The sequence below is a fragment of the Lampetra planeri genome, chromosome 39 (assembly GCF_965212315.1).
Source record: "Lampetra planeri chromosome 39, kcLamPlan1.2.h2, whole genome shotgun sequence".
NCBI lineage: Eukaryota > Metazoa > Chordata > Hyperoartia > Petromyzontiformes > Petromyzontidae > Lampetra > Lampetra planeri.
The window spans coordinates 2,670,882-2,697,098 of NC_136145.1; the positions used below are offsets into that span (position 1 = coordinate 2,670,882).

General features: G+C 50.1%; 1 protein-coding gene across 6 annotated transcripts in view; it reads right to left on the reverse strand.

Annotated features, from left to right (window-relative positions):
• Positions 1–26,008, reverse strand: part of MCTP1 (multiple C2 and transmembrane domain containing 1) — a 158,742-nt gene extending 132,734 nt beyond the window's left edge. For 2 of the 6 annotated variants that reach the window (XM_078612554.1, XM_078612553.1), the window contains exons 1-2: positions 25,666–26,007; positions 9,838–10,433 (exon numbers count right to left, since the gene is read on the reverse strand). In XM_078612554.1, coding sequence (XP_078468680.1) covers positions 9,838–10,433; positions 25,666–25,693 — 624 coding nt within the window. In that variant the 5' untranslated portion in view covers positions 25,694–26,007. Of the gene's footprint in view, positions 1–1,522; positions 1,777–2,055; positions 2,201–2,254; positions 2,277–9,837; positions 10,434–25,665 lie in introns of those variants that run through there. The other 4 variants (XM_078612555.1, XM_078612557.1, XM_078612558.1 and 1 more) reach the window with 4 other exon arrangements.
• Positions 26,009–26,217: the final 209 nt, after the last annotated feature.

The window sequence follows — 26,217 nt, forward strand, 5'->3', positions numbered from 1 at the left end:
AGTACCGTGTCATTTGTTTAAATGAACGCTTAAGTGGACGGGTACACTGCCGTTACGTGCTGTACATTGCAGACTTTGATAAGAAAACAGCACAGAATAAAGTGGTTCCATTACAAAATCTAATTTAAAATTACTAAGCTTGATGTGCAGCCACTTTTACAATTACGGAAATAAACTTGTTTAGTGAAATCGATATAACTGAATTATCCACGAAATACCGGGCTTTGATTATTTATTTCTCAGCACGTTACATGACATGATGCAGTGGCGAGATGTTAACTTATTTGCCTGGTATGCAGGAGGTCGTGGGTTCGACTCCAACCTTGACTCCTGCTGTATATTTTAAGTTGGTGTGTCTCTCTTGCTCTCCACCCCGTGGTCGCGTGAATTTTTCTCCGGGTCCTCCAGTGTTTCCTTCAACATTTAGAATCAACATCACGCGTTAAGAGTATTTGGCTGCTGTAAATTTCCACTTCGTTTAGCTATCATTTGTGGCCAGGTCACTTCTCAAAATGAGCTACATAGCTCAATCCGCCTTTCCTGGTAAAAAAAAAAATAATTACCTACGTGACTTTACCGAAAAAATCTAAGAGTAATAAAAAACAGTTTAGTAAAATATTTTTATTGCACCTGAAGGGGATTGACGGCTTTTTTTATCATCATACATTTTCCGGTCAAATCACTGGCACTGTAACAATTAATAATATCCCACCCAAAAATAACTTTGATAATAATAATTTCAACTTGTACCGCACGGCACAGTAAACACTCAGAGGTGTGAAGAACTACAGACGAGCGGGAAGGCAGCGCAGCCACGCGATGCGCTGGTGCCAAATGTTGCCCAAGCTCTGTGGCGCTCTATGTATTAAGGTGTTATCGGCCAATTTATGAGTGTTTACATGGTCAGGAAAAGCAGTTGGGGGGGGGGGGCAAGCAATGGGGCAAACTCGGCGGACCCCGGTTTGATTTTCGGCCACGGCTAACACCAGTGGCGAGTTACATCTGACACTTGGGCCACCCTTAAACCAACACGCAATGGACCAGCTTCAAGAAGTTCGTTCAAATCACCCTCATGACTAACGCGACATGCGGAGGCCTTCGTCCAGCAGCGCACCGGCAAAGTGCGGCAAATTACACTCATTTCATAAATTTACTGCCTGTAAACTCCACAGCTCATAGGGCATCACAGGCACAATTCGGCGGCAGCAGCAGCATCACTTAGCGGAAGAGATCAGCACCGGAGCAGCGGGAGCAAATTGCTTTACGTTGAAACACCGCGCAGACACCCCAGGGCTTATCAGAGCACAGACACGACTCGGGGGCATTACGCGCCAATCTGCCAGCAGGGCCGCCACACATTAGTGCGTCCGCTTCTTCTCGCCGACCCTACTTAGTATCTCGCTCAAAGCAAGTCGCCCGCCGGTGTTCTACCACAGCTGCAACCGCACACCTCGGGGGATGACAAGCGACCGTTCGACGACTACCGCTGTGGAGATGACACTCCCCCGGCAGTCCCGCTCACCTGCACGGTCGCTCCGCAGCTGCGACGTTGCTCTGCGCGGCGACCGGGAGCGACTGGAAGAAGTTCCACGGGGCGCGCGTCAGCCCATTCCGTCGGCACGGAAATAAAAGCGGCCGTGATCTTTAACCCGCTCCGGGCGAAGCGGACGGCCGCCCTCCCCCAGGCACTAAGCCGTCTCCGGCAACAACGGGAGCCGAAGTGCAAATACGCCGTCACCTCGCCCGCCACATCATCAGCGGTGGCCAGCGCCGGTGCACGCCCACGCTGGGGTCAGCAAGCCACGAAAGCCAAAGTAACTTTACCAAGTGGTATATATATATATATCTTGTTTTTTGGGACAGGGGGTTCTTCGTGGTGCTAAATCTGGGGCGCGACGCGACGACGGAAAGGTGGCTGATTTTACGAAACCGCGTCAGTCGTTTGGTGTTGCTGAACCATACTTCACCAGTTTAACAAAGACTTCACCATGCTGCTCAGTGCGGGATGGTGAAGCGGTAAGGGGGTGGGGGGGACGAGGGCAATTCATCACTCACCGCTGGTGTTAGCCATGGCTTGAGCTCGAACTCAGGTCGACAGATTTCGGTGTGCTAAGCGCCGAGTGGCTTACGCTCATGTAAAGTAACTTTTTTTTGTCAAAGATTAACTTTGCTCAAATCCTCAACCGAGAGCACGTCCGACAAATTGTTGAAAAAAATATATATAATCACGGGCGAGGACATTGTTTTAGCTTACCCGTCGCCGGTATCACAGCAAGAATGTCGAGAAGTCAACAAGCCTCAGTAGCTCAGTGGCAGCAACTCCCATGGTCCACGACAGTGGCACGCACCCGGCCGGAGGTTGTGCAACAAAACCAGAAACCACGCGGTGTTGATTGCGTACAGCGTGGCCCAAAAGTGAGGACACGGGGTTTCATATATATATATTTAAAACTGCCATTAAAATTTGTAATTGTTTGTTCGTTAAGTTCATGTTATATCTGTTATCATTATTACGATGTAGTTTTCTTCGTCCTTTTTCAGGTGACATTTTAAAATGGAAAGAAGATTGACTGCATTGAGACAAAAACGCAATTTGTATGTATGCGTGCTGACGTTCTTTCGCACCGTACATAGCCAACCGTGCGCATCAGAGGTGCTGAATAATTGATTAATATTGAAAGATGACACCTGTAATCGTTCAAAAACAAACGTCCTGAATGTATTTAAAAATATCATTCATGCGTGCATCAATGTAAATGGAAGTCATTTTCAACAATTGCTAAATTCTATGAAATAACCTTATGTCATTTGTTAAAATAAATATCACCCAATGTTGTCCTGAGATTTTGGCCACCCTGTATACATTTACAGTGGAGATATTTACGTCCGGCCGAGTGGCATTCGTGGCTCGCGATCGGACGTTTGCAGTTTCAAAATCCTAGCCAGGGGTCAAGACCCAGCTTCTCATCCCTCTGGAGTTGATCAAATGAGTACCACTTTGTGTAGATATTCAACAGTGGGGGTCGGGGAGGGTCGGGGGGGGGCAGTTTGATAAGTCACAATTTCAAAATCGTCCTGTAAATACACATGGCAGTAACATCGGATATTGCGTGTGCAGGCGGTGCAACTACACCGAGCCCACAGGCCAGGAGGGACACAGGCCCTCTGGGCTATGATGAGGAGGGGGGACAGACAGGGGGCTCTGTTTCACTCCTTGCGCCAGGGCCCACGGCAACCACGCTAAGCCACTGAGTGTCATTTTGAAAGCTATTATCCGTCACAGTCTTAGAAAATATTGCCTATTTATGGACAAAGTCGACGCTCTGACACATGCATGAAACTGAATGCACCATCACAGTCCCAGCGTGGATGAAAAATTCAGTAGCTCCGAATACGTCCGACACCACCACCACCAGTGGCATTTTATAAGCAAAATCTCCCTTATCAAGAAATTAGGGCAACTAATTTGCATCTGAAGTACAGTCCTGATAGGCTGGAATACTATGCCCAAGTAAAGAAGCCACTTCCTGATTATCTTAAATGGTTACCGACATCTCTAAAAGGTCTTAAATCGTGGAACTTACCAGTGGCTGTCCTATGGAAAATTTTGTCCCTGCAAATAGGAAATGTTGCATTCCCACCGCCGAAAATCATTGGTAGGCAAATGCCTCCCTACAAACAATTTCTTGGGAAATCCATTTCTTTAACTTATGTTTGTTCAAGCTAATAGCATAACGATGAGTAAAGGGGTCTCCATAATGAAGGCAAACAGCTACAATAGTTCGCCAAAGAAAACATATACACGCATTAAACTGTGGTTAATTCATTGCCATCGAGATGACACAGGGCCTTCGAATAAATCCTTGCAATTGCGATCAAGACTGCATTGGGATTCAGTTCACATCGCTCTGCCTCCTGTAAAAGACAAGGGAATTCACCTGCGAGGCTTGGAATAATGGAACTCTGCTCGTGGGAACGGTGCCATCGAACATCTCACGGTGCTGTCCGAGGCAGTCTCCTACAACGATGAGCAGCAACGATGAACACACAAATTGCACATTTTTTCCACTTCCGCAAAACCGAAATGCGGTTTGCATAAGTGTTCATTTGCCAAGCTCATTTGCCAAGCGGAGCGAGTGTGGGGTGAGCCGACTGGGACCCTGGCTACCTATATAAAGGGACACTCCTACCCCCTCCAACACCCCCCCCTCCCCCCATGAAGGACAGTGGGATGGGGGTGTCTGAAGTGACAGCCACTACCGTCAAGTCAAATGTATTTGTTTGACCAGGTGAGCACTCAAGTGATCAAGACGAGTGTCATGTGTAAAGGAGCGACCTTGGGTCACCAAAATGACAAAAGCAAAACAAATAGAATGAAGCCCAGCAATGGGACGACTGCGTGTATGTATGGTGAACTTGTTTCGTGCCGTGCCCAATCAGTGAAGAGGAGACAGCTGGATGAAGGAAGCCCTGGAAGGAAGGACGTTGGTGCTGCACGACTTGAAAACAAGAAGACTCAAGAGTGGACGTGATGGGAGGAGTCCGAGCCAGCGTTTTGAACCCGCTGTAGTTTCCTGAGACTTTCTACAGGAATGCCAGCAAGGAGGGGCACAACTGGATAATTCCATCCGGCATCTGGTTCAGCGCATGGACCAGGCAGGGACTTGGCTACAGTGGGGGGGGGGGGAGTGGTGGGGTATGAGACAGCGGCGGAGTCGAGCAACGTTGCAGAGGAGGAAGAAGGAATTCTGGGCGACCGATCGGATGTGGCAAAGACAGGCCGGCACAGTGCGTGGTAACGGCTTGGTAACCGTGCCCAGGAGCCCAGATGCCACCCTGGCAGGGCTGCAATGGAAAAACAACTCTCGGATCCAGCCCGGTTCGGGAACCGAGCCATCTCTCTTGAAATGTGTAGGTAGGGTGCCAACCGCAGCTTCCGTGTAAAGACTGCAGACTCCAAACAGTTTTTGTGGAACGCCCTTCGCTCGAATGTCTAGCAACCCAGCAGCGGCTGTGTTTAACAGGTTTCAATCACCCGATAGGACGGCGACTGACGAAGCCTGTGCCTGCCTACTAAACAAATGCTGCTGCTCCATAGTGCCATGACCAACAAGAAATTAAACTGTTAATTTACATCGATGAATGGGTTTCCTGGAGGTTTGTCAGAGGCTTCCTTGAACATTCGGGCTGGAAAGCCCATAGGCTCATGGATGGAAAAAATATAAGCATACCTAATATGAAAAACAGTTCCTGAAATAGCAACACGGCCTTACCATTACACTGATGGGAAGAAGACGAAGGGAAACTTCTGATACAAAGACTTTACTTCATATATAAGCACAGGTGGCCTTGCTCCCAAGGTGTGTGCTTATATGCAGATTCTGGTGGATATCCATTTCATTGAACGTAATTGACCACAACAGCGCACGATGCATCATTGTACCAAATCCTCTGCGGGTCTCTTCTGATCCACTCATCATTAATGAACATTCATAGCCCTCTGTCAATCCATGGCTGGATGAAGGCCTGCCCACATCGTGTCGGTCATGGAGGTTGTTTGATCAAAAGTCTTTACGCTGGTCAACGCAGGTCAATGCAGAGGGCGGGCAGAAACTGTTGAGATGTCACTCGCAAATGACGTGATTTGTCGCCGGGGATCGAACTCGGGTAACCCGGGTTTACAGTGCAAGTGCGCTCGCCACTGCGCCGCTACGGCCACCGAGCGTGTTGAAATCCTCAAAGTGGCTGGGGTCAGCTGTTACCAACAGGGAGCGTGGGGCGGCTCCGAGCTCTGAACATTCCCCGTTAATTGTTACTCGTTCCACCGTGCGTGACACCGACGCAGGACGGTGCTGGGTGGGAGCCAAGTGGTGCCTAAAAAACATGTGGAACTGTTCACCACCAAACAAGTCGCAATTTCCTGAGCCCACGTCATTACCCGACGAGGAATTTATTTCATTTCAAATAAGACGCTCAAGCAGAAGAAACAGCCACACGCGAGAGAGCCTTCGGGCAATCTGGCACAATGGCTCTCTGATGCATTCCTCTGTTTTGGCCATGCGCCGTTCAAACTAAGGCAGTGGTCGGATGTTAACGACCTCGCCTGGTATAGGGGAGGACGTGGGTTCGATCCCGACCCTCAGGCCTCTACTATATATTTGGAATTTGCATGTTCTCCCTTAGGTCGTGTGGATTTTTTTCCAGGTCCTATGGTGTTTCCCTCCCACATTTAGAATCAACGTGTGTTTAGAGTATTTTGCTGCTATAAATGTCCACGTGCTAAGCCACTTCATTGAGCTATCAATTGTCGCCAGGTCACTTATAAAAAAGAGGGCCTTGCCTATATTCTTGGTTCTTTCGGTAAAGTCACATAAATAGAAAACAAAAAAGCCAAAACATTTTCAAATAAAATAAAAAAAATAAAATTAACATTTTTATTTTTAATTATAAAAATAACATAAAAATAATAAATAGAAAATAATAAAAGCAAAAAACCCACAATAAAAATTTAATTAAAAAAATAGTAAAAATAAATAAATTAAATTAAATTAAAAAACGTCGTGGGTTTTTTGCTTTTATTATTTTAAATGTATTTTTATTTCTAATTTTATTTTACTATTTTTTATTGCGGGTTTTTTGCTTTTATTATTTAAAATTTATTATTTATATGTTATTTATTTGATTTTTATTTTTATTTTTTTATTTTTATTTTTTATTTTCATAACTTTACCAAAAGAACCAAGAATATGAATTCCTGCAGTCACGAAAGATTTAAGTCAAAAATGTAGGGCCTTATCTGCTGAAATAAAAAAAATAGTTAAAAATAAAATAGTTTAAATTAATGTGAATGTGTTCATGGTGCCACGGCCTGTATTCCCGAAGGAGCCGGAGAAAAATCCATGTGACCACAGGGAGAACATGGAGAACATGCAAACTGCAAATATACAGGCGTCAGGGTCGAGATCACACCCATGATCCCCTGCATACCAGGCGAGGTAGTTAACATCTCCTTGCCACCGTGATGATGATGAGAGAGACACACAAACTCCAAGTATACAGCAGGCGTCAGGGTCGAGATCGAACCCATGACCTCCTGCATACCAGGCAAGGTAGTTAGCATCTCGCCACCGCAGCGCCATCACTAGCATAGCTAGCTTAGGCGGTGCCGATGTCTGCTCTGGCACGTGGGCTACCTCTCTGTACGCGCAGCAAGTGCCGTGCCGTGTTTGTAGCACGCACAGCGCACACACGCGACCGCACCTCTTCGATTGTTCCTTCCAGGAACAATTCCCCAGCCCCTTGCTCGTGCGTGTGTGCGATTCACGGCGACCCAAAATCGATTCCCGGTTAAAGATATCTGAACTGAGCCTTCCCTAGGTCGACTCAGCGTCAAATGAGTACCTGTGAGCAATGTGTAAACGTCGCCACTAGGGAGACAAAGGCGACTGCCGGCCACCCGCCCATGCTCGTGCCGCGCCGGCCTTCATAGCGGTGCTAATCTCAAACAGCACTTGTCCCCAACAGTCTGTTAAAGCTGGGGTCCCCAACAGGCAGCGGACCGGTGCCGGTCCGTGGCCTGTTAGGAACTGGGCCGCACAGCAGGAGGTGATCGGTGAGTCCGCGCGTGGCCCGCCCATTATTTTATTATTTACCACTCGTCTCAGTCACAGTGTTGGTGAGCCCACAAGCTGCTAACCCCTAGTAGCCACAATGAGTAAAGAACAAACGTCGCTGGAGAGGTTCTTTGAAGAAGGGGGAAAGACCCAAACATGAACCCCCCCACCCCCGGTACGTGAAAAAAATTGTCTTCCACGAAACCGGTCCCTTGTGCCAAAAAGGTTGGGGACCTTCAGTGTTAAATCTATATGGGCAATCCTTGTCTTTGTGCGTGCATTTTCTGGCATGACAACCGCGGGATAAAACCTATCACGCCCACGTCCCACCTTAACCCACCTCCAACCCCCTTCACGACGCTACCAACTAACAAGTGCTCTTGGGCAACGTGAGCCGACTCAATTATCGATGTCTCAACCCTGACAAGAGGACCGACCCCATGGACGGCACAGTTGTTTGCGTGGGGGAAGGGGTCACAGGGGTGTGGGGGCGTGGGGGGAGGTGACCAGGGCCTTCCGGCAAATGGCAAGTGTTACCGCATTTGCAGAGCATCTCACGCGTGACCTGCGCGCATAATGCATTGCCTGCAAGCGCGAGCGTGTCGCCAAGTAAGCATCGGTCGTGTACGGATGCGGACTGACGGATTGGAGTGCACTGGTCGGCCATACGACCTTCGTGCCCGGCTTTGCCGTATAACCGAGTCGTAAAATGCACCAAATAAAACGCCACCGGGTGCATTACCATGCATGTGAACAGCCAAGCCATGCATGTAATAAAGTAGCACAAATGTTTTTTCAATAAACCAATGTAAATAGACACAACTACGGTTTGTCCTTTTGAAACACTCACGCTGATAAGTTAAGGACCGTCAGCACAGACAGATCTGTGGGCACAGACGTATAAAACCTGTGGGCGGGCCACCACGCACACACAGTTGATTTACATTAGCAGCTGGCGCAACTCCCAGGGTCCTCCAAAAGAGTCGGCAATCTGCTCGATTGGATCGGTCTTCCGAATATCCGGTAGGCTCAACCATACTCTTTGGTTCTTTCGGTAAAGTCACGTAGGTATAAAATAAAATAATATATCACGACGTTTCGATCGCAACACAAGCGGTCGTCATCAGGCGGGAAAAATATAATCCAGCAGTGGAACTGCTGAACCAGCGAGAGAGCAGTTACAACAAGAGGTTATATATGTGGTGATGAGCAAGCAAGCGGGGTCTGAGCTGGAAAGGAATTCCAACCAGGACACGCACAGGTGAGCTACCAGCCCCTCCCACTTTCACGTAGCCACGCCTACAATAAGTGACCACGCCTATTGATCTTCTTGGTTCTTTCGGTAAAGTCACGTAGAAGGGAAATAATAAAATAATAAAAATGAAACATAATAAAATACAATTCTCACGACGTTTCAGCCACAACGCAAGCAGCCGTCCGCAGGTGAAGAACAGGGCTGTCATTCAGACGCTGTCTTTCCAAGAGCCCTGTTCTTCACCTGAGGACGGCTGCTTGCGTTGTGGCCGAAAAGTCGTGAGAATTGTATTTCATTATGTTTTATTATTTTTATTATAATTTTATTATTTCCCTTCTACGTGACTTTACCGAAAGAACCAAGAAGATGAATCCCTGCAGTCACGAAAGCTTGAAATCGAAATTATGTCTATTGATTACAGGGCACGCCCACTGCTCAGAGGCCACGCCCACTGTTTATAGGCAACGCCCACTGCTCGGGTAACCCTGCCCTTTGCCCGGGTTCGTGAGTCGAGCACGAGTGCCAGGAGCGTTTTAAACAGGAGAACAAAATCGTGATATTCGTAGAAGCGAAACCTGCTCACGGCACTCCGTCCAGGAGGCCGAGCCTCAAACAATCACGGCACCAGCGGCACCGCGACTCTGGCCGAGCGGCGACAAGACTACACGACGGGCACTGCCCCGGGTTTAGGATCGCCATCCCCTCTGATGTAAAGACACCGGGAGATATCATGGGAAGATACCAGAAGAGGGGAGGACGATGTGCTAAACGCATTGTCTTGAGTGGTGTGGAATTATCATTATTGTTATTATTACACAACTGACAAAAACCGCGACCGGACTTTCATTGTCCCGGGAAGAATCGCAGATTTCCCAGGACGGCTGCGCTCAATGGAGAGGATGATTCCCGGGAAAGCCGGAACAGGTGGCGACCCTAAAGGTGGCCGCGCGGACGCTACCCGCTGCTCACCGCCAGGTGCTTGGGCGACGCGGACGTGGAGAACGACGTCTTTTGGCAGGGAGGGCGCCGGAGCGCCGGCGTGGCCGGCAGCGACCTCCTCCCGTCGGCAGGTAGCATGGCCGGCACCGGCAGGGCGAACCCCACGCACTCATCCCACGTCTTTGGCAGCGGCGGCGCCGGCAGCGCCGGCGAAGGACCTCCGGCGGCGTCGGCCGTCGTTGCCGCAAACGGCGGCCCCCGTCGCGGGCTGGACGGCGAGCCGCTGCTCTCGGACGACGCCGAAGAGGACGAGCCGGACCGGTAGCCCGCTCCGAAACGGACGTCCGGCTGGGACGACGACAGCCGCTGAGCGACGGCGGCCTCCATCTCCAGCTGGGCGCGCGTGCGGGCCACGGGCTGCCGCTGCGAGCTGAAGTGCTGAGCCGCCTGGCGGCCGCGGCCCTTGATGGAACGGAGGAGGCGGCGTGTCAGCGACTGCTTGGGGGTGCCGCAGTCGCCGCCGCCACCGCCGCCGCCGTGGGACGCCAGCAGCCCCCCAGAGAGGTCCTCGGGGGAGGGCGGCTGAGCCACGGGAGGCCCCAGCATGCCCGTCACGGCTTCAGGCGCTGAGCACAATGGAGACAGTGAGACGGGGAAAGTGAGACGGAGGGAGTGAGACAGGCAGATGCTTCTTTTTTCCACTGCACATCCGATCTGCGCCGGGGCCACACCGCGCCAGCGTGACAAGGCTCAGGAGGTGCCGGGTGGTTTTTCCACTGCGCAACCCAGCCATGCCGAGCCATCATGGTGTGGCTCAGGAGGTGCCGGGTGGTTTTTTCCACTGCACAACCGAGCCGTGCCGAGCCAGCATGATGTGGCTCAGGAGGTGCCGGGTGGTTTTTTCTACTGCACAACCGAGCCGTGCCGAGCCAGCATGGTGTGGCTCAGGTGGTGCAGGGTGGTTTTTCCACTGCACAACCGAGCCGTGCCGAGCCAGCATGGTGTGGCTCAGGAGGTGCAGGGTGGTTTTTTCCACTGCACAACCGAGCCGTGCCGAGCCAGCATGGTGTGGCTCAGAAGGTGCAGGGTGGTATTTCCGAGCTGTGACATGAGTGCGCTGCTGCACGAGTAGATACACATATAGTTGACGCAGCGAAGTTGTGTCCCCACAGTGTACTGACAGACGTCACACGCCAATCTTTTCCATCCTGCACCGACCAGCGTGATGAAGTATGGTCAAAGTATCCCCCATGAACCACACAGGGTGGTGGATGCCTTCATCCAGCAGTGGATTAACAAAGAGCTGCACAAGTACATGAGGACCCATGCAAATACAAAAAAAGTCAAAGTGGTTTCCTGCACAAATGAGCATCTCCTGTTTATAGCCGACAGCTAGGTGGTGGAAATGGCACATTCCTATGGCGAGCGTAAGTCTATCCAAAATACAACTACTGTTGACTTCCCCACAGAGTGAACCGGTGACCGCAATCTATTTTAAATGTTTGGAATGGACAGACACAGCACGTGGTGATCTGGCCAGCCTGTGAATTGCCACAAGCGATGTTATTATTACAGCCGTGCTCTCCGGTATCGTGTGATGGGGGGTGGGGGCAAAGTGACAATTCAGAACTATCGGCGAGCGGCGCGAACCCAGCAGGACCAGTTCCGTTGGTCATCCCCTGAGCCACCCTGGCCCATCTCTTTAAAGACAGTGGCTCTAAAACCTTTAATGCAGCCTGCACCTATGTGGTTCTCAATCGTAAAACAAATGACAATGTTAATGAATACATAGGTTTGATGAAACAAAGTAGCCCATGCCTAATTTGTGTTTTCGATGATTTACCTTCTAAAAAAGAAACTTGGCCATGTCTCGCAACCCCAGAGAGGACATCTCGTTACCCCCAGGGGGTGCAGCGTGCAACCGAGGTTAAGAACCACTGACCTAATCATTCTGTGTGTTACAAGAATGTTTGATATTCATTAAAAAAAGTGTCCTTTTCCTCTAACGATCCCCCCTCCCACATGTGGAAAGACATTGCATTATCTAGCATGCCGTTAGTTATTAGTCAGCAAGTAACAAGGTGCAGACCTGCAATTGCCAGAGTCATGCCGCTGCCTGCAACTCAACCACGCTTGCCAGTCGTCTTTGTGCGCGTTGAACGTCTTTCGCACCGTACGCAACCAACCGTGCTAATCGGAGGTGCGTCTAGGAAGGGGTGGCAGTCCCCACACTATACCCCACCACACACGACCTGATTATCGCCCGACTGCGGTGGACTTGGTTTTCCTGCTGGGTGGACGGAGGCAGAGGTGGTTGAGGAAATTTGCACCGCTGCACAATTGGCAAGTGGGCGTGCACCTTTTTTTTCATGAAATAAATTATAACGTAGTATTTGCGGGGGAATTTTTTTTTTTGCTCGACATTTTTTGCTTTTCATATCAACCGCAATGAGTTTCGGCGATTTCAAATCGTACTCGTTTGTGGTTTGTTGAGCCGACGTTTAGTTTGCAGTTTTTCTGTCCTCAATCAACCCCAGGTCTCCGTTGAAAATGAGACGCCAGGCCTGAAAGGGCCCTTATCTGGAGATGAATCCTCGTCTGCATGCGCCATGACGAGGGATCTGCGACAAAGATCCAAAATTAGCGCCGCTGACAGGGCGGTACGCGAGTGAGAACAGGCGAGGGGGGGGGTGCAGGACGAGTGAGGAGATTGGGGGGCCGGACGCGGCCACAAAACGCACGCAGACGCCGACCAAGCAAAATTACAATCGTAGCCGGACAAGTGCTCAAAGAAGCGTGGACGTCACGGCGCACGCTTGGAATTTTTTGACGGTTGGGGGCCGGAGGTGTCACTGGCATGCAAGTAGGTCGTGGGTTCGATATTTGGGGTTTGCATGTACTCCCCGCGGTGACGTGGACTTTTCTTCCGGGTCCTCCGTATTTTTTCCCCTCAACATTAAAAAAACGTGCGTTTAGAATATTTGGCTGCGTGCAATTTCCACGTGATAAGCCACTTTGTTGGGCTATAATTAGTTTGTGATAGCCAGTTCGCTTCTGAAAAAGAGCTACACGGCTCAGTAGGCCTTATCTGGGTTAATAAAAAAATTGTTTTAGTTTAGGAGACTGATGATGGAGTGGCAGCTAAAGGAGGGGAACGCGCCGCAGAGGACGTTCAGAATCAAAATCGTTATTGATCCTGGAAAAATCCGACCAAACTGTGAAGATCTCTTTCGCGAGACAGTCCAGTCGAATCGTGCTCGTTTGCAAGAGATAGGTACGGTTTGCATAGCGAGACTTTGAGAGATGGTGCCTTAGGGCTTGAGGCCTTAATCCAGCAGTAGATCATGGCTCCTGCTACTTATTATGATGATGATTATGATGATGAGCGGTAACATTGCATACAGTACATGTGAAGGGGAGAGAATTTCAAACACAGCAGCATCTTTCCATGCATTCAGGGTAAGTTTAAAAAAAGAAACATGGAAATGAATTAGCAAACACAAATACACAGCGACTCGTTCCCATAGCTGGTATCTAAATCTGTTTGCACAGCTCCCTCAAATCTACCCAGGCCGTTCGTACTGTAAACAAAAACATTGTTTTTGTGTGTGTCTTGAGGTGTCCGTGCCATTCAGAACGCCTCAGGCATTCAGATGACTGCATCATCACCCTTATCGATCTGCGCCAATCGCTGACGACAATACCCTCATTCGAATGTATGGATCGGAGAAGAAACGCAAATTAGAAACCTTCGACTTTGAACAAATGCGAGAGGGCCTTGCGCAGGACATGCCGCCAGGAAGTAAGGATGGCCCGGTGGTCGAGACCAACAGCGGAGTGGCAGTCAATGGGGGGCGCCGGAAAAGGGGGGGGGGGGGTAGGAGGCGCCCGAAAGGACGTTCAGCGCAGAGATGGAGCGACGAAATCGGCCCCGTGCGCCGGAGCGAGAGCGATCGTTGCCGTCGCGTGCCTGTGAGAGATGCCAATGGCTGGGGGAGGAGGCTTTCATCATCCACCAGTACATAGATCATGGCTGATGACTAAGAGAGGGGCTTGTTGGGAACCCCTCCACACATCCACCACCCCCACTGACAGACCCAGATCTTCATGCCTCATCCTGTAACAAATTCCCAAAGGCGGCCGAGGAGCCTTGGACCTTTCCGTAAAAGTCCGCCCCCCCCCCCCCCCGGTCAATCAATACTGCATTACGCACTCAGGGTCGTCGTTACGCCCCACGGACACAGCGCACAAAATGTAGATCTTCACCCTGCCTTTGCTTTCAGTGGGAGGTCGCTCATTCTCCTCTGCTGCCCCCATAGTCTGGAACTAGACACACTCTCTCTCTCTGCCACCCTCCCTCCCTCCCTCTCTCTCCCCCCCGCAATCCGTATTGTCGGCTCCCTGCCTAGCAGAGGTCGAAATCGGGTACCCGATACCCGTACCCTACCCGATACCCGGCTACCCGTACCCGGCCGGGTACGGGTACCCGTTTGCGACCCTGGTGCGGCCGGGTCCGGGTACGGGTAGGCAGTGAGTCACTGGTGAGTCACCGTTTGTCACTCATTTCCCAACGTCTTGTCTCTTCTCACAATTCAAGTTCCTAGAATCAACCCACCCGCGCCTGCAACATGGCTTCATCCCAGAGGTCGCAATCGGGTACCCGTACCCTACCCAATACCCGGCCGGGTACAGGTAGCCAGGTATCGGGTAGGGTACGGGTAGCCGGGTATCGGGTAGGGTACGGGTACGGGTACCCGATTGCGACCCTGGTGCGGCCGGGTACGGGTAAGGAATCAAACCCCGTTTGCGACCTCTGCTGCCTAGTTAAAAAAAAAACAATCACCCTCTAGAATGTTCTCTTTAACCTCTGCTTATAACCGAAAGACTTCCCTCTCTCAGTGGCGTTGCTATTGAGCTGGCGTTCAAATTCACCGGGGGCCCGTCGGCCAGATGGGGTCCAAGCTGCGGGCAATGAATAAGGATCCGATTTAGGACCATGAAGAGCCACATTTCATTCCTTGCACCATGGCCCATGCCAAGTGCGCCACGCCACTGCTGCCGATATCTTCAAAATAAATACGCGACGGACGCACCGAGACCCTGTATACATCCACGTTGTGTTGTGTCGTGAATCTCCGCACGGTTTATGCACACGCGCTGCGGATCCCGCCACCCGAGTTCGATTCCTGGCCGCGGTTATCGGCGGCGAGCAATATCGGAGGCGGACCTCTGTGTGCCCCTCTCCCTTCATAGAACCGCAACGACCAGCGTGGTGAAGTATGGCTTAAATAACCCACACGCCCGACACTGCGCAGGGAGGCCTTCGTGCAGCGGTGGATTGACAAGGGGCTGTAAATAATCATTATTATTGTTGTACATGTTGCTAAAATCACCAGCGATCGTCTTTCCTCCTTCAACTCCTCTCTCAACACCGGACAATAATGGGGACAATTCACTGTGCAGGTCCCTGGTCAGGTCACCGTGCCACTGTCACCGCCGCTGCTGACCACCCGGCATTCTGGGCCTTCACGCCTTTGCACTGCGAACGTGATTTAATAAGAAAAAGCAGAAAACCACACAAATTCCATCCAACCACATTACCCCTTTGGCCTTCGTGGCTCCATTAGGATCACCGCTTTGGCAATCCGGTCCTGGATCCATGCCAGGATATTAATGAACCGACACCACATGCCTGCGGTGAAACAGCCAGGATGCTGGTCATTGTGGAGGCGCAGGCTGCAACTGCTTTCGTGTTTTAAGAGGGGTTGTGCAACTCCGATGACTGCAATGATGACTGCTCGCTCAGCTGGGAACCGTGCACAGGGGTGCCGAGGTGGCTTGATGTTAACTACCTCGCCTGGTATGCAGGAGGTCGTGGGTTGTTCGATCCCGACTCTGACGCCTGCTGCTGTATATTTGGAGTTAGCGTGTCTCTCTCATCATCATCACGGTGGCTAGGAGATGTTAGCTACCTCGCCTGGTAGGTAGGAGGTCGTGGGTTTGATCTCGACCCTGACGCCTGCTGCTGTATATTTGGAGTTTGCGTGTCTCTCTCATCATCATCACGGTGGCTAGGAGATGTTAGCTACCTCACCTGGTAGGCAGGAGGTCATGGGTTTGATCTCGACCCTGACGCCTGCTGCTGTATATTTGGAGTTTGCGTGTCTCTCTCATCATCATCACGGTGGCTAGGAGATGTTAGCTACCTCGCCTGGTATACAGGAGGTCGTGGGTTTGATCTCGACCCTGACGCCTGCTGTATATTTGGAGTTTGCGTGTCTCTCTCATCATCATCACGGTGGCTAGGAGATGTTAGCTACCTCACCTGGTAGGCAGGAGGTCATGGGTTTGATCTCGACCCTGACGCCTGCTGCTGTATATTTGGAGTTTGCGTGTCTCTCTCATCATCATCACGGTGGCTAGGAGATGTTAGCTACCTCGCCTGGTATGCAGGAGGTCGTGGGTTTGATCTCGACCCTGACGCCTGCTGTATATTTGGAGTTTGCGTGTCTCTCTCATCATCATCACGGTGGCTAGGAGATGTTAGCTACCTCGCCTGGTAGGTAGGAGGTCGTGGGTTTGATCTCGACCCTGACGCCTGCTGCTGTATATTTGGAGTTTGCGTGTCTCTCTCATCATCATCACGGTGGCTAGGAGATGTTAGCTACCTCACCTGGTAGGCAGGAGGTCATGGGTTTGATCTCGACCCTGACGCCTGCTGCTGTATATTTGGAGTTTGCGTGTCTCTCTCATCATCATCACGGTGGCTAGGAGATGTTAGCTACCTCACCTGGTAGGCAGGAGGTCATGGGTTTGATCTCGACCCTGACGCCTGCTGCTGTATATTTGGAGTTTGCGTGTCTCTCTCATCATCATCACGGTGGCTAGGAGATGTTAGCTACCTCGCCTGGTATGCAGGAGGTCGTGGGTTTGATCTCGACCCTGACGCCTGCTGTATATTTGGAGTTTGCGTGTCTCTCTCATCATCATCACGGTGGCGAGATGTTTACTACTCATCTGGTATGCAGGAGGTCGTGGGTTGTTCGATCCCGACTCTGACGCCTGCTGCTGTATATTTGGAGTTTGCGTGTCTCTCTCTCTCTCATCATCATCACGGTGGCGAGATGTTTACTACCTCGACTGGTATGCAGGAGATAGTGAGTTGTTCGATCCCGACTCTGACGCCTGTTGTTTCTTTGGAGTTTGCGTCTCCTCTCCCTGTGGTCTTGTGGATTTTTCTACCGGGTCCTCCGGTTTTCCCCTCCACATTTAGTTCAGAGTATTTGGCTGCTATAAATGTCCACGCGATAAGCCACTTCGTTGAGCTATCATTTGTGGCCAGATCGCTTCTGAAAAAGAGTTTATATGGCTCAGTGAACTTTACCTGGTCAAATGAAAAGTTTAGTTTTAGTTGACTTCATTAACAGTTACAAGGCACAACACCGACCGGGGGAACGCTGATGTAACGTCCATATCAACGAAGGGAAAGTTGATGATTCGGCAGTCAACACCGTTAAAGTTTTCGTGACTGCAGGGATCCATACTCTTTGGTTATTTCGGTAAAGTCACGTAGGTATAAAATAATGGGCGACTTCAGCAATTGTTTCTTGCCGTGGTTGTCCCACCTGATGACGGACGCTTGTGTTGCGCCCGAAACGTCGTGATTTAATTTATTTTATTTTATACCTACGTGACTTTACCGAAAGAACCATCGACCTCAGTTTGATTTCCTCCCATGACGAACATCGGTGGTGAGATATCTGAAGCGGTCCTGGGCAACCAAACCGCACTGGCCAGAGTGGTGACGTAAGTTAGATGAACGCCCCCGTGACCAACAAAGCATAGGAAGGCGTTCATCCAACAGTGGATTGGCAACGGGTTGAACTTTATTCTTAGGTTTTTTCGGTAAACCTAAGAATATGAATCCTTGCAGTCACGAAAGCTTCAAATCTAGGGTTGAACTTTTTTGTTTTCCTTACATACCAAAACTGGTAAAAAAAAAATCCACATCACGTTACAGTATCAGTAATGGCATTGCCAACAAAAACATTGCTCCGAAAATATTGTGTTCCCAAATCAATCGCACACGGCTTGAAGGCAAAGGGCACTGTTTCCCGGGCGATAACTTGAAAGACAAAAACAAAACCACCGCCGCCGCCGATGGCAACGACGACGACGAGTCCAGTGGAGGAGGGTGTCGTTTGTGTGGCTGTCACTCCGGCCCGCTCGGAATGCAGCGAAAGACCTCGAACAATGTGGGTCGGGCAGAAAAATAAAACGCAGGAACAAACCATGGATGGCCAGCCGGCCAAAATCCCCCACGGCATGTGGGCCGGTCCACGTGATTTATTTTTTTAGCTATTAAATCACTGTTGCAGAGTAAAGCTTTAAAGGCCCGGAATGGAGAGCAGTCAGCAGCAGCTATGGGTGGCACGATACATCGATTTGGCAAAAAAAGAAATACGTATATATTTGTTTCATTTATTATTATTTTTACCAGGTAATGCCCACTGAGTTACATAGCTCCTTTTCAGAAGCTACCTAGCCCAAAGAAGTGGCTTATCATGCGGACATTTATTGCAGCCAGACACTCTACACGCATGTTTATAAATAAATAAATGAAAAAAATCCACATGACCACGGAGAGAGAGAGACGCACGCTCCAAATGTACAGCAGACATCAGGGTCGGGATCGAATCAAGCACCTCCTGCATACCAGGCACGGTAGCTAACATCTCGCCACCACTGCACCCCAATTCAATGTTTAATCAATTAGCCGATTAAATATTACAAGGTGTTCGCGGTTGTGCTGGACGCCTCTTCAAAGTGCGTTTACGAGCTGTGCCACGCGCTATTCAGCATCGATGTCTGACGTTTCGCTCCACGCGCCGGGAGCTTCTTCAGCAACCCAATTTGATTCAGTTAAACAGGAGCTATACAATACAACTGAGAAAACACACATGGTAATATATATATATCGATCAAAACTAACGATTCCCATTAAAAGTTAGGAATCCGACCTTTTTGACGGCATCTTTTATGTGACCGTAACGTGAAGGGTGGTGTGTTGCAGACATCCCGCTTCATACTGAGGCCTTCCCTCATTTGAAGTTACATCTGATTGGCAGGGAATTGGCTCTAGGAGCTGGGAATCCCAGAGCAAACCAGCACCTTGGCTTTAATGGGCGAGTTAACACAACTCAAAGGGATCCTAGGCCAGGGATGTTTTCAGAGGGGGTGCCAGCTCACGAAAACGGAAATCAAATCCACAACATTGAATTCCCCTGGGCCCACCAAACACCATCCTTTTGATGAATCTCCCCACGCCTTGGGGCTCATGTGGGCTAATGACCATACTTCATCATGCCAGTCAGTGCTTGTTGGTGAAGGCGGGAGGGGGAGGGGGGACGCATACATGTGGCGCTATAGTATCATACAACACTGGATTGTATTGCACCGCCGTCTGCTGCCCGCCCAAGTAGCGCCCCGCGGACCCGATGGGAACCGGCTTGTGCGTGGTGGCCGTCCAACCCAAGCGCTGTCCGGGCGATCTGGTCACGCGGTGCAACATCGAAAATCCGACTGAGATGCAGGCGGATATGCGAAAGGGCCAGATTTGTGAACGTCGACCAGAGAATGACGGTTCCACCGTGCGCAAACACTGCTCTGGGTGCGAGCGGTTAAAAATCGATCGCGGTGAGATATGCGACATTGTATTGTGAAAAATAATTTAATTTTATTTCAAAGCAGGCAGCCACTGTCCCTGGTGTATCTGCATTACCGGTGAGGTCATGGCAAGAACACGACTCTTGGATCACAGAAGTAAATAATCCCAGTTCCCTCGTGTTTAATGATTTACGCTGTCCTGACACAGCCCGGGCTGCGACAGCGTCCGTCCTTTAGGGTGGTGCAAGGATCAATCAGTTAATAGTATGACTACGCTTGCTTACCCACGATATCCCCACCGAGTCTCAAGACCTTTTTTAGGAGGGTACTGCCAGGTTTTTGCAGTAGGTGGCGAAGATCGCTGCGGTGTGCAATCCCAAGTAAGTAATTTGTGAGATTTTTTTCATTGACCTAATTTTTACCACGATAAAAATATATTTTTTTAAGTTGACCCAAATTGGCCCATGACGACGCAGGGGCACAATGGCCTCTCGCATCTTCGAAAGGCAGACATCGTGCTGCTCGCAGCAGACATCGCAGCTATCGCGATTTTCACCTGAAGACGAACGCTTGTGATAATTGGTTTTTTACCCTTCTATCTGGCAACAAAACTGACACCTTTTTTACAAGGAGTCATGTTTGCATAGACCACAATACCTGCAGTCATAATGCAAACAAAAAACATAACTCTGATAATGTATGCACTGTCCTTGAAATTGATTGGTCCACACCCGAGACAGCTTTCCTTAGATCCTAGTCTCACATGGGTTGGACCAGATGACGCCAAAAGGCACACAACTCAAAGACAATGCACCATCAGAGTATGAGAGCTCGACTTCAAGGACAGTGCATACATTATCAGAGTTATGTTTTTTGTTTGCATTATGACTGCAGGTATTGTGGTCTATGCAAACATGACTCCTTGTAAAAAAGGTGTCAGTTTGGTTGCCAGATAGAAGGGTAAAAAAACAATTATCATATTTTTTACTGGCAAATGAGGTTCCAATGGTGTAAATACGAACGCTTGTGTTGCGTTAAAAGCGTGATTTATTTTATTTCTACCTAAGTGACTTTACCGAAAGAACCAAAGAGCATCACGGGATCTTTAACACATGTTGTGAAGCAGCTGACGCACGCTTTAAGATGAAAACACTTGCGGCATTAAGCAGGGTGGCCTGCGGGATTCGAAGCGTGAACGTCTGCAAAACAAAAAAGTTCTGAGCGCATCACCGCTGGGCCATGTCACCAATCACGATGTGTTATTTCTTTAATTATAAACCTAATAAGATGAATAACATAACAAAATAATTACGTAATTACATACTTAAATAAATATACACTCGCGATGCGCACATCCAATCACGTGCGTAAGAATCGATGCTTTTCAAAAATATATATGGTGCATGCAATGGGCTCACATCATCCCCGCAGCCACTGCAGACGTGCTACGATCCACCGCAATTATTGTGACGTGTATCATTTCACAGCTTTTCCCAATGTTATCGACGTCAATGTTACCAGATGACAAATCCGTCCCGTATCTCTCGCGGAGCAGCGTGAACCCTTGGTGTTAAGAGAACAGCCCGTTGAAGTGGACACCACCGCGCCACTTCCGATACCCCTTAAAAGCGACCCTTGAGTGAGATGGGCAGCACTGTCCCAACCTGCCCCGCGCCACCCACTGTTTATTATCAGCTGCAACGTTTGCGGAGCAAAAAGAAAATCGATTATCAATTAAATGGCGGGTCCAGAACTGTCAGTGAATCATTCTACCCCGAAGATTAATTCTCTGGGCAAGACGCTGGTTCAGCAAAGTGGACAGCCGCTACTGTGTGAGTTTAAAAAGAAATAGAAATAGGACTTCGAATGATTGCAATGGGAAAGTGTGTCGGCAGCAAACAGCGGCCACTTAGAGTAATTGTATGTGGACCTAGCAAGACGGCATCGGTGCTTATGGAGCTAAAATCAACCTTGAACCTCACCAGTGATGTACGGAGAATCACTAATCAGTAAATTATACAAACGACTGCACAATGAAATGTTTAGTTATCGTGAATTGCATGGGGCACTCTTGCAATTGATAGCCATTCACTTACGTGTACGAGCTGTCTCTCGGCTGATAGGCTCACATTGCGAAGTGGCCAAGAAATGACAGTAATGTAGTGGATTCCTGCATCTATCTGTGAGGAGCTGTGAGCACTCTACCCTTGTATTCGTGGTGCGTTTTCTCTGGCTTACTCAATTTGCCTCCGACATGAGGCCAAACACTCATTAAATGAATAACCAAACATCCAAACGTAGCAGAACCCTCGTGAAACACACAATCTTTAGTCCCGGCGAGGCTTTCCTGGGTAGAAAAAGGGCATTTTGACTTCCAGGTGGCTCAGTGAAAGAGCGAGTGGCTTGCACTTGGCAGGTTATGAGTTCAAGTCCTGGCTCAGAGTCGACTTGGCCCATCATCCCTCCGAGATTTATACAATGAGCAGCAATGTATGGGCTAGTCAAGAGCGACTGTCCAATGGATAAACCTGCCCACAACACGGGAATAGGGAATTTCCACCACCTGAAGACGGAGACTTGTGTTGCCTCCGAAACGTCGTGATTTAATTGAGTTATTTTCATCTATTATTATTTTATTTTTACCTACGTGACTTTACCGAAAAAAGCGAAGAGTATGAATTTCCACCACTTGCTCAGGCAGTGAACAGGAAATGAGCCACTGCCTTAATGCTTATCTCAGCCGGAAATCACGTTCACTTTGAATATGATTGCACAGCACTGGGCTCTATGTGACGTATAATACTCTCAGCTGGCCTGCATTCCCAAATTTTCTTTAAAAATACATGACGCATTAAAAAACACACCGACTCCACGTTCAAAGTAACACGCATTCATAATTAAGTAAGGGTGTAAACAAGTTGTCTTTGAGCCGTACAGTGGCTCACACACTGCGCTACCAACCCAGTGACCTGAGTTTGATTCCCGGCTAATGGCCAACATCAATGGGGAGTGACATCTGAACTAGTCGTGGGCCTTCCACCCCTCCACGCACTGCCTAGCAGAGGTGGGACAAAGTCATTGTTATGCAAGTCCAAGTCGAGTCGCAAGTCATCAAATTCATGACTCGAGTCTGACTCGAGTCCAAGTCACATGACTCGAGTCCACATCTCATAGGTGGGACAAAGTCATTGTTATGCAAGTCCAAGTCGAGTCGCAAGTCATCAAATTCATGACTCGAGTCTGACTCGAGTCCAAGTCACATGACTCGAGTCCACACCTCTGCTGCCTAGCATATCGATGTATGGTTAAACCACCCATACAACCTGTCGCGGTGTTGGGCAGCACTTCATCCAGCAGCCTATACGTGCCCATTATCATTACATGTGAAAACTAAATCTTATAATGCATCATCGTGCATTACTTATAATTCCCATAATCCAACATGTAAGTGATATTCAGATGTAAAATTATATGGAGGGGGTTACATCCAATGTCAGAATGTGCAGGTGGCAGAAACTCACAGCAGGGAGGGCTTTCGCTCCGATGATTGCCATTTATCATCGCGAGTGGCTCTCTGAGCGCTGAGTGTCTCCCCCATTGTCGAAAGCCATCAATATCATCTTACACTTGAATTACTGCTGCCCATTGATGATCGAGCGATACGGCGAGACGTACCAGTATATTTAGTCGTATGCTTTAAAGAAAATCATAAAAACACGGGTGCAGAAATTTATATACAAGCCACGTGCTTTTGGATTGACCACGTACATTTTCCTCCTGTGCATGGTCACTGCGATCCTCGTGGTTACTTGACCACAAGGGTGCTTTCACAGAACGCCGGGCGGCACGGGTTGCAGGTGAACTCGGCAGGAAGAGATTCGGGGAGCACAGACGTACGGTCACAACACCGGTTTCTTGCCGAAATGCCCTGTACGGCCGATCACGTGGCCCCGCAGCCTATACCAACCGTAACAACATCGGAATGTTGCAGTATAGGATCTCGATTTGAAGCTTTCGTGACTGCAAGGATTCATACTCTTAGGTTTTTTTCTTACTTGATACAGCAATCGTGCTGTGACGGTTCCACCTGAAGACGGAAGCTTGTGTTGCCTCCGAAACGTCGTGATTTTTTATGTTACTTTTATTAATTTTAATTTAATTTTTTACCTACGTGACTTTACCGAAAAAACCTAAGAGTAAGTATAGGATCTGTACTTTTTCAAATGCATGGCATCACCCAACCAAGCACCGTCCAGGCACAACCGCCTGCCTAGGCTTGCCGTTTCTGAAAAACTCGGTGCCATCAATTCCGGGGACCGATTCGGTTCGAGATTGCCCGTGCACAGCAGCACTAAAAGAATGGAAATTAATAAAACCCCGACTGACATGAACGCTGCATCAATTGTGCAAACTAACCATCGCGTTGAACGTTGATGGGGGTGATGCGTTCAGCCTGAGATGTAATCTAACAAATGGAAAGCGGAGGAGTGGCATCCTCTGTGTGCTCACACAACCCCAACCCACGCCTGTGACCGACTCACCCAGGCATGAGCTCGCAAGCTAAGCAGGATCCCTTGAGCCTGGATAGAGCGTGTGTGCAGTCGACGGCAGTGAGTGCAACGTCCGATCGTGTTCTGCACCCCCCCCCCCAAAGCTGCATTGACCAGCGTGGTGAAGTATGCCCCCCACGGAAAGAAAACAACGTGTGTGTGGGAGGTTCTTATCGGGTAACGGACAGATTAAAGCGGCCCATACCGTGCATGTGTGCACACGCTGGCACAGCGCATTGGCATGCAATCCGCAGAGCATTGCAACGTTCATCGCAGCCAGGGGGATGTGGTACAGAGTATGACTCGAGCAAGGGGGTGGTGCGGTTTCGTGGATGATGGATGCGTGTCTCTATCAACAGCTGTGTGCAGCCGGCTTGGCGCAGACCAACAGCCACGAGATCTCACAGCAGAGGTCGCAAACGGGTTTTGATTCCTTACCCGTACCCGGCCACACCAGGGTCGCAAATGGGTAACCGTACCCGGGCGGGTACGGGTACCCGTTCCCTACCCGTACCCTACCCGAAATGAGTGACAAACGGTTACTCACCAGTTACTCACGGCCTACCCGTACCCGGCCGCACCAGGGTCGCAAACGGGTAACCGTACCCGGCCGGGTACGGGTAGCCGGGTATCGGGTACCCGGTTGCGACCTCTGTCCCACAGTCAGTGCCACACCACCACTGCACCACGATGATCGTCGCCACCAACATCACCATTCGCACCACCACCACCACCACCAACAACAACCGACCACCATCAAACAAGAATCACGCAACGTGCCGCCCACGTCAACGTGTTGAATGAAACAGCCAGGGATTGGTGTGGGGAGCACCACCACGCCCGGCCGCCTTTGTCTTCCCCAACGCTGATGTGTATAGACACTGCACGCCACGTGCTCGCACTTAAGGCCGAGTTGATCCCCCGAGCGAAGCCCCCAGGACAAGTTCTGAACTCGCTTGTCACTGATGTGAGTCGTCGACGAGACTCGAACTCATGTTGCCGGGTCTGTAGCGCAGCGTGCTCTTGACCAATACAGCGGCGAATGTTTGAACCGCCTCTGGGCTTCTCCTCCTAAGTCAACTCGGCCTGAAATGAGTACCTGGTGCGGTTTGTAAATATCACTGGGGAGACAAAGGCGGCTGGTAGTGGTATTAACTACCCACTCCCTCGTGCGCCATGCCTGTCTATACTGCATTGGGTGCCTGCTATCAGCACTTGCTCCAACAGTCTGTTACAAGGCTATCCGGGGGATCTTTGTCTTTGTTGCATCTGTGTGTTTGCTCATGGCGTGTGTGTGCAAGTGTGTACGTGTGCACGCGTGGAGCGGTGGTGCAGCGGTTAGCGCACCGCGCTACGAAAGCATCACCACGATCTCCCCAACTAGCACCATCAACCACCACCACCACCACCCATCCCCAACCACGATCTGTACCACCACCGTCGGCATACCCAACTTATCGGCGACCATACCCATTGTCAACCACGAGGCGATACTCACCACCCTGCGCTGTCTGGTGGTAGGTGATATTTGATATTCACCACCACCACCAACAACAACAACGACAATCATCGCATAACAATGCCGAGGTAGGGGTGGGAGGGGGGAGGGGGTATGGGGTGGGGGTTAGGGCATCCCCTTTACCTGCGGGATCTGGGGGTATCCCATCCATCGGAGTCCTGGCGGCGGAGTAGATCGGCGGGTCCGGCAGCAAAGAGCAGAAGGCTCCAGAGACAGAGAGACTCAACTCTCACTCAGTGCCACACGCACATCGCGAGACACAAGCCCGCGCACTCGCACAGTCAGACTACAGGCACGCACGCGCGCACGCACGCAGAGAGACACGCACACGAACACACACACACAGTTACCAAGCCTCGCCGTCGCACTGTATTATACGCAGCGGCTGCGCGCGGAGGAACGGGGGGTGTGCTGTTGCTGATGATGATGATGGGAGGAGGAGGAGGGTGATGGGAGGATGGAGCGGAGCGAGACTGGGCGCGGGGGTGGCGCGCGCGTGGACGTCACGGGGCCGCACCTGCAGATTGATCCCCCGCGGGGAGCGCGCGTCACAGACACGCACACACTTACACACACTCACACACACGCTCACACACACTTACACACACTCACACACACGAGGAGCCTTCCACAAGACTGCTGGGGGCAAGTGCTGTTGGCGAGCGCCTTGTCGAA